The sequence below is a fragment of the Mus caroli genome, chromosome 13, assembly GCF_900094665.2.
Source record: "Mus caroli chromosome 13, CAROLI_EIJ_v1.1, whole genome shotgun sequence".
In the NCBI taxonomy this organism is placed as follows: domain Eukaryota; kingdom Metazoa; phylum Chordata; class Mammalia; order Rodentia; family Muridae; genus Mus; species Mus caroli.
This window is the reverse complement of record NC_034582.1, coordinates 18,170,312-18,179,707: the sequence shown is the minus strand read 5'-3', so window position 1 is coordinate 18,179,707 and position 9,396 is coordinate 18,170,312. Positions and strand designations below refer to the sequence as shown.

The 9,396-nt window shown below is 39.9% G+C and overlaps 1 protein-coding gene across 1 annotated transcript; it reads right to left on the bottom strand.

Annotated features, from left to right (window-relative positions):
- Positions 1 to 2,134: 2,134 nt before the first annotated feature.
- LOC110308678 (putative vomeronasal receptor-like protein 4) lies at positions 2,135 to 8,242 on the bottom strand. Its single transcript, XM_021181093.1, has 2 exons — positions 8,178 to 8,242; positions 2,135 to 3,032 (listed from the first exon to the last, which is right to left on the bottom strand). Coding segments are annotated over exons 1-2 (900 nt in total). The 5' UTR covers positions 8,180 to 8,242.
- Between the last annotated feature and the right edge of the window lie 1,154 nt (positions 8,243 to 9,396).

Sequence of the window (9,396 nt, the reverse complement as noted above, 5' to 3'; positions counted from 1 at the left end):
TGGATCAATTCTCATTCTTCTACATGATAACCGCCCGTTGTGCCAGCATCTTTCTGAATAATGGTTGGTGTGAGAGGGCCTAGCTTACTGTGGATGGTGCCATCTATAGGCAGATAGACTTGGGGTATATAAGATGGGATAGGGGATTTGTGGACGGGAAACTGGGATGGGGGATAACATTTGAAATGTAAGTAAGTAAAATAACAACAACAAAAAAAAATGTGTAGGCTGAGCAAGGCTGGCTGCACCATAAGGTGCAGCCAAGAGTACTCTTTCATGGCCTCTGTCTCAGTTCCTGCCTCTAGGTTCTTGCCTTGAGTTCCTGTCCTGAGTTCTCTGACTGATGAATTGTAACTGGGAGCTGAAATAAGCCTTCCACGTTTCAAGTTGATTTTGGTCATGATGTTTTAATTCAGCAATAGAAGCTCCAACTAGGCTGGGGCACTGTTTTCTAGGTCAGGGGCACAGAGAAGTGTGTAATTTAAGGATTGCAACTATGAAATAGCTTAAAGTCTGGTTACATGAGAAATTTAAGACAAATAAGATTGTTTGTTACATTGTTCTAATAAAGAAATAAGCTGGGTCCACAGTAGTATATCAGGCTAAAGTCTTTGGGGAACTCAAAATGTATTATTAACTGGGTCATGAGGCCAAGCCAAAGTTCCTATCTCATACATGTAAAGATATTTGACAAATTGGATCAGTGTGTGTGTGTGTGTGTGTGTGTGTGTGTGTGTGTGTGTGCGTAACTGTGTAAGTGTGAAAGTGTATGTATGTATGTGTGTGTGTGTACTTGTAGTCCAGTGGGTGATGTTAGTATCTGTTTTAATCACTATCTACTTCATATTTTGAGGGTAGGACCCGAGAAAACACAGATTTTTTATATGGGAGCTAGTAATCAAATCCAGACCCACATGCTTGCTCAGAAAACACTTGAGGTTTAAGCCAACAGCCCCGATCATTTTTGTAGTTTTCATTTGAATTTCTCAGAGTATTATCAGTATTGAACACTCTTCATATGTCTAATGGCCATCTGCATGTATTTTTAGTAAAGCCAGTATTTCATTTGTTTAAAAATTTCATGTGAATGAATTAATAATCCAGTGAGCACCAGGAGGAAACTATGAAATTCATCTTCATATGCTTCCATTAACTTAGTAACTTAGGTTCTCTCAAATGAAGTAAGTACACTTTCCACTCATTTTTATTCTATCTAAGGATCAAATAGTGGGTAATATGCAACAAAATATTGTTATTGTACTGTAAGCATAATTAGCATAGATTGTTAAATGAATTATAAGCACACTTAGGTATCATAACATGAAAGATTGAACTTGCCCATTCTTTCATATGTTTGATGAGAAAAATGTGAGGTGAATCTCTGTATCTGTCTTTAAATAACAAGCAAAAGGAACTGTTACTAGATATTTTGTTTTAAAAATAATGTTGCAGCATGTGAAAGTTTTTGCTGTATGTCTGATATACACAGTTTGAGAAGTAAATGCAGAAGGAGCATTGTGGCTAAGCTCAACAGTAAATCCTAAGTGAGCCAGAGCTACATACAAAGACTACCTCAAACACTCAAACTAAGACTGAAACAAAATAAACATAGATAATTGTATCTGCAAGATGGAATCTAGAACTGAAAAGTATAGGTAAAAGGATAACTCTGAAAGTAGTTACGCAGAATTTCTGAGTCATTTGTTTCTCAAAACTGAATGTAACTCATTTATTTTCATTGTAATTGTTAACCTGTTAACAGTATAATTCAATAGGATTCACTATTATTCTTACACACTGCCTCTAACATGTATTGATGGTTTTTGCCATTTTTGGTGCTTGTCGTCATTCCATCTGCTACCTGAACTGGTGATCATGAATGACCTTTTTAGACACAAGAGACTGTCAGCTTGCCATCACTGGATGCCAAAATGAACAAAGAGACAGTTGAGGCTTTGAACTTTCCTGTGCCTCATTATTAGCTAAGCACTGTCACCATTTGATGCATGAAGATACACCTTTATGTGCTTAAAATATTCTTAGATTATGTATTATGTACAGAAAAGCAAAACTATCAAGTTTTCTATTTTACATGCTGAAATGATCAATGACATTTATCAATGTCTGATCTCTCTTACTGAGTATGAAAACATTTAATCACTTGTTCATCTCTATGAATCAGCATGAAGGGGCTGAGAACTGCATAACCAAGGGTTAGGAACTCTGGAACATATAGTACTGTAGAATGATTCTCTATGGAGAAAGTAAAGAATAAAGAAATAAAACAATCTGCCCAATAAAAGAAAAGAAAACACAACATCAGAAGGAGGACACTTTGAGCAGCTCTCAGCTCAGGGGGAGTTCTGTAGAGAAGTTTGGAGTTCTGAAGGTAGAGAACTTGCTGGTGATGCTTGTGGAGAAGAAATATCATGTAGCCACTGGCCCCTCCCATGGCACCCTGAAACACTGCATCTCTCAGCACCATGAGGGTGAGAAAAATCCATCTTGTTATCCAGCTTTCAGGCAGAAAATAGCAATAATTGCCTTTTTTCTTAAACTGTGTTATGTTCAGACTACTGACATTTTTAATGTAAGATAGTAAGTTCATGCTGATCAAGGAATTGAGTATCCACAGGCAGAGCAGCGAGAAAAGAATGTGCTGTGGGGTCTTTAGGTTGAGCCTCTGCCACATTGAGTGTCTGGGACTGATGGTGATGGCCTGGACCACAGTGAGGAGACTACTGGTGCAGATAGAGAGGCCCCGGGACACTCTTGCCAGGTAAACAACAGCTTTACAACTGGTGTCATTTAAGTAGTTTCCAAAATTAAATGCTTCTATTGTCTTCGGCATCCCTTTTGAAAGAAGCATTATGATATTTGTAAGTGTCAAGTGAGCAAGAATGAGGTGTATGGGTTTCTGCTCAGTGCTTTGGAACATGTGCATATAACTCACAAAAACTAAGCTGTTCCCAACGGTGCCAAGTCCAGTGAGACAGAGGAAGACTGTGCCCTTGACAGGGTCCAAAACCATCCTTAGATCTGAAGTAGGAATACTAAATCCAGGAAATACCTTTTGGAAGAAATTATCAGTAAATCATGGGACATATAAGCAAAATATCTCTCAAATCACCTAACATTTCTGGAGGATAAGGAGATGATATGTATTATTATTCAGATTTATTGACACAAATCTTTCTTCAGTGGTACTCTCTGTGAGTTATCCTATACATAGACTCAAATATATCATGAAGTCTTGTTTCCAAAAATCTAAATATCTTAGCTATATATTTAATTTATACTATAAAATAGAATCTACTTGTTTAAATATTGATATATCTCATCTGTGTTCTGTCTCAGCATGGCTTAATTAACACCAAAGGCACCAATCAGCATTTATCCAAGCATTTTATATTTCCTTCTATCCTGCAATCCAATTCTGTAAATCTTGCATCCATGGCAATCTGTCTGTGCGTGCCATATGGCATATACAAACATCTGTGAGGTTCTGTTGTTTCAACATACTGAATACCTCTTACTTAACCACATTTTGATTGCTACAGCACCTATTATATGCCCAGTGTTCCACTAGGTCTTTCAATTTGATAAGTGTAGAATTTTCTGTTTCTTCCCTCTTATTGTATATTAGATACATAGGCCCTCATGTTTCAACGGCTACATATTAAAAACCAAATCTGATTCTATGGTTGTATAATGAACCACATACATTGAGATTTTTAAATTATCTTCAGTGAGCCAAACTTTCTACTTTTTGAGAAAAAAAAGATATGTTGAGAGTGGATGTGGTCAACACCCAAAGCTCTGGGCCCTGGTTCCAGGAGAAAGGCAAATATCAGCTCTGAGAACTGAGGCCCATAACTACATATGTGTGCATATTTCCTAACTTGGGTTTCACATGTTCTGTAAAGTTTAGAACCACTATGGTGAGATCTAGAGACATACTGAAGCAACTTTCTCCCCTGTTTTAGCTCATTCCATATATATTCATATATGAATGTTACTTTCTTTTAATCTCAGTGAGAGGACTGACAGAGAGACAAGCTATAGACACAATGGTGGCAATTTTACTACCTAGAAATACTCACTGGTTTTCTGTAGTTCTACAACATCCAGTCAAATATAAGCCATTTAGATGAGACCCACTAGTTATAGCTGAACTAGTCATAGACATCCGTGAAAGAATGTTTCGTTATTATCAACACATAAATTGTATATAACAATAGGTGTACTGTGGCATTTTCACACATTTATACCTTGTATTCTGTGTGTACCATTGGTATCCTACCTAGTCCCTCCTCGTTCCAGTGCTTTGCATCTTAGCCATGTAGTAAGGAAGAGAAAAAAACACAAAAAGAAAATAAAGAGGTGAAGAAATATAGATGATTTTATTCTTTCATGGCAACTTATACTTAAGAGATCATAAACATATGTGAGCCACCCTGATCCACTTTAGAAAAGGATGCTAGAAACACACACAGGGAAGGGGAGGGAGAGGAAGAGAGAGAGAGAGAGAGAGAGAGAGAGAGAGAGAGAGAGAGAGAGAGAGAGAGAGAGAGAATGGGATTTCCAACACAGTATCTTACAGTAACAATGTTGTGCCTTATCAGGGTCCTTCTCAAACCTTGAGGACAAAGACAAGGAGCTGTGAGACAGAATGTCTTCTTTTCCTCTCAGGGCCAATATTGAATAAATGCATTTTCTTCAACAAATCATTCCTCTAGGTTTCAGAGAGAGCAGCAAGCCATGTGAACCTTAGATAAAGATAGCCAACCTAAGTCAACCTAATCTCAGAGGTAGAAGATCCTCAGCAGACAGGACGTCCTCCCCAAGTTCATGGTGGAGCAGGACCAGTGTCACTGCAGGAGTCACTCTCCATATCCAATGTGCTCCCTGCCAAGACACCAAAGCCTTCCCAGGTGTGGGCAGAACACCTGTAATGCTAGCACTCAGGAATCTGAGGACAGAATATAGAGAATTGGAGACCAGTCTTGTATTCATAACATTATTCACAGAACTACAAAATATATTCTAAAATTCATATCTAGATACAAAAACAAAAACCTACAGGCAAAGCAATGTGGAATATAAATGAGCTAAGCCATACGTATCACATAAACTAATTTCAAATTATACTAGCAATAAATCCAAGATCTTGACATAAAACCAGCTGTATATCAATGGGTAAAGGAAGGAATCTAAATATAAACCAGTGCAACTTCTGGTAAGTAGGTGGGAAATGTAGCCTCAGATAGAGGACAGAAACTAGATACACACTCCTTATACTTCACACACACACACACAGTGAAACTCTGCTGAAAACAGTGACGTAGGAACTGAGGCTCAGGAAATGTACAAGGGAAAGCACCAGGAAAGCACCTCAGGACATAGCGTCTACATAAGAGTCAGATCCTATCTCAGCCTCAACTGAGATTACCCTCCATCAATTGCAGCCTCACCACTCTAATGATACCTGTGCTAGGGAAAGGCAAGGATAAAACAGCTGCAAAGCTACCTGCTCTGGATGTCATGATAGCACATAGCAGTTCCAAACCTGTCTCGGTCTCCCTAGTGCTGGGATTCAAGGCATGTGCTATCTTGCTGTGCTTATTTTTTCATATCTGTAGATCCTGACAGTACCCACAACCACCTATGGATACAATGATGATATCGGTTTAGAATTTCAGTATAACATCCTAACTTAGGGTGGAGACTTTAAGGATGGACTCACAAGGAAAACTCTTTTCTTTGTGAATTAAATTAAACAGCACCACATGTGGGGGTTTAGGAGGCAAAGCAGAACAACAAAAGTCACTGGCAGTAGAAATAGAGAAAAACAAAAATAAAATGATTAGATTAAAGTTACAGTACACCCTTATAAGGCAAGTGAACTTTGATGTTAGAGAAAATAGTTATTTTCCACAGAAAATTAAGAAACTTCTATTTAGTTCTAGTTGCTGGAAGAAAAGAGGGAGCATCAGACAGAGATCGACCCTGAAACTCTGTCATGACAGCAGACCCTAAACACAGGGAGTGATGTACCTGTGCATCCTGGAATCAGGTTTCCTGGAACTGGCCCCAGTTATTCTGAGCTTTAAGTGTCAGAAGAAGAGTGGAGGGGTTCAGGCTCAACATATCTCCTCTATACCTTAGCTTTGTCAAAGAAAGCAAGATGTGTATCTTTAAATAAAATATTGCATGCACACCTGAGTGAAAGAAACTGAGATGTCTACTCACCACAGTGATCAGGGCAGACAGATTCTGGGTCTTCTGGAAAGTGAGCCTTCCCAGGTCACATTTGTACCTTTAGGGTTTGCAGAGCACTTGTCACCATAAAGAATCCTCAAGATGTTAACACATCACTGTGTCAGGGAGAAGGAAGCCCTCAGTGGAACCTTAGTCCCTAAAGAATGACTTTCCCTCTCCCTCCTCAATGACTACATTTGTTTGCCTCAAGAGTTACCTCTGGATTAATTACATTTTCATTATGTGATAGAAACATATGAGGGGACAAAGTGAAAAACAACAAGTCTTCTATATCTAGAGTCCCCATGTTCCCGGTCCTCTCTTTACACTGCTAAACCAAATGTATGGATCAGAATAGAGTCCTGCTTTTGATACAGAAAGAGATCCATTCTTTCTCAAGTCCTTCTTTCTGTAGAGGACATGATAAATTACACCCAACACTCGACACCATACTTTCTGAGCTCATTCCAACCACACATCTGAGCAAACAAGGTGTCTTTGCTACATATGGACACAACCTAGATCAGTCAACTAGAAGTGATGCTTTCTTTCTTCTTTGTTAAATAAATGGTATCTTCAAGCCAGATGAACCTCCCTTTTCCAGTTCAAATTCTGTCTTTAACTACTGTTTCCTTGTAACTCAAAGGCACTCCCAATACTCTATGCACAATACACACTGGGCTGTAAATGAAGGAAATCCCTTTACTGCCTCTATCCTTGATTTGAATGGAAAATTGAGTCCTAGGTTGATCAAATTGGCCCATCATATTTTCAAGAGGTAATACAAATATAAAAATTAAACCCTAATTTTCCCTGAAGCAAATGGGCAGGATTAATGTATTTCTCTCCTTTAAAGTATTTTCCTCATTTATTGTATATAAAATATATTTGTCCCTTTTGAAATATTTGTAAAATTTGGTTTCATCAGGACAATACATTGCATTTTCTTACTGAACCTGGAATCAACCCTAGAGATATGTCTTACAAACATACTTTGTCACTGGTATTGAGAATACTACAGACTTTATTCTCTCCTGCCTTGACTTTCCAAAGCATTTTCATTATGGAGAGATTGCACAGAAAGACACAGGTTTTCTAATTTCTACTTCTTAACCAGTTGAGAGGAGCATTTGTTGGGACTTGGAGATACAGAATCGAGGGGATTCTGCTCTTCACTGTCAAAATATTTGACTGTAACGTGTCTTTTAGGATGAGTCCCAGAAAGCCAAGAAATGCTGGGAACTGTCTGTGTGATATGGAGTCTCGCCGGCAAGGACACACACACAGGACACAATCGGATCCTTCTGCAGCAAACAGCTTTAATTCATCTTGAGAGATAGATGATCAGCTTCTGGGGAGGAGGAGGCCCAGAACACAGGAAACTCGGTCCTTTTATAACCCACAAGAGCATTTGGATACGTATTTTACCCTGACTGGTTGCTCACTATCAGCCCAGAATGACGCCACGGGACAGGCAGGGCACACGGCATGGAAAATTACCCCAGCACATGCACAGACTACTTGTTTACTAGTCAGAACACCAGATATCAGCGCCATCTTGTAATGGCGATTGCAAGGGCGGCTCCTCACAGGGAACCCATTCTTCTGTGGCTTCTTTGAGGATCAGGATCTTCTGGATTGCAGTGCCACAATATACCCTCAAGAGCCTCCAGTCTTTTATCTCAACTGAAGCCCTTCAGGAGGAGGCAAATTCTCCCTCCATACACCATTTGGCTTTGCACTCAATGTTACAGCCTATGTTTTCTTTCATTCTTTTATTTGTTTGTTTGTTTGTTTGTTTATTAGATTTACTTTATTTATTTACATTTCAAAAGTTGTTCCCCTTCCCAGTACCCACTCCTCAAGTTCTTCACCCCATCCCCCCACCCACCCACTTCCAACTAACTCTGATCAGCATCTCTCTCCTTGGGGCATCAAAGTTCTACATGATTAAGCAGATGACCTCTCTCATTGAGGTCATACAAGGCAGTCTTAATGCTATACATGTGCCTGGAGCCGCAGAGCAGCCCATGTAAGGTCCTTGGTTTTTGGCTTAGTCTCTGGGGTCTCTGAGAGGTCTGGGTTAGTTGACACTGTTGTTCTCCTTAAGAGGTTGCAACACCCTTCAGCTCCTTCAGTTCTTCCTCTAACTCTTCCATATTGGTCCCCGACCTCAATCCAATGGTTGGCTGAAAGTATCTGCATTTGTCCCAGTCAGTTTCTGGTAGAGCTTCTTAGAAGACAGCCTTGTCAGTCTCCTGTCTGCACACACAATATGACCTCAGCAATAGTGTCAGAATTTGATGTGAGCACACGGGATGGATCCCAAGGTGGGCAGGTGGCCTTTCTTTCAATCTCTGTTCCATTTTTGTCCCTACATTTTCCTTCAGAAAAGAACAATCTGGATTAAAAATTTTGAAGATGGGTGGGTGGCCCCTGCCTCAACTGGGGGCCATGTCTATCTACTGGAGGTGACCCTTTCAAGTTCCATCTCCCCATTGTTGGGCACTTTGGCTAATGTCATCCCCATTGAATCCTGGTAGCTTCTCACATCCTAGGTCTCTGGGACTTTCTAAAGGTTTTCCCCTCCCCCTAGCCCCCACTGCTGCACATCTCCACTCATTCTCCTGGCCCTCCAAGCATCCCTCTTGTCTCTCCCCATACTCGATCCTGCCCTTCCTTTTCCCCTCCACTCTCCCCTCTCCTACCCAGTTTCCTCTCTCCCTCTGCCTCCCATGATTATTTTGTTCCCCTTTCTAAGTAGGTATCAGATATCCATACTTGGACCTTCCTTCTTATTAAGCTTCCTACAGTCAGTGAATTGTATCATGGGTATTCTGAACTTTTTGGCTAATATCCACTTAGAAATATAAAGTTGATTATGTCTATATTCCACCTGACCTCTCATTGTTGTGCATTTTGTCTAATAATACTACTTGTATTTTGTTAATCTGATCCCCTAAATTGCATGAGAATCTACACATCCGAATATAAGAAGTTCTGCCTTCAGATGGTTTTGATTGGTAAATAAAGTTGCCAGCGGCTAATGGCTGAGAAGAGAGACAGAGGTGGCTCTTTTAGGATTCCAGGGAAAGGGACCAAGGGAGTGGGGGAGGGGAAGGGGGAAGAGGGAGA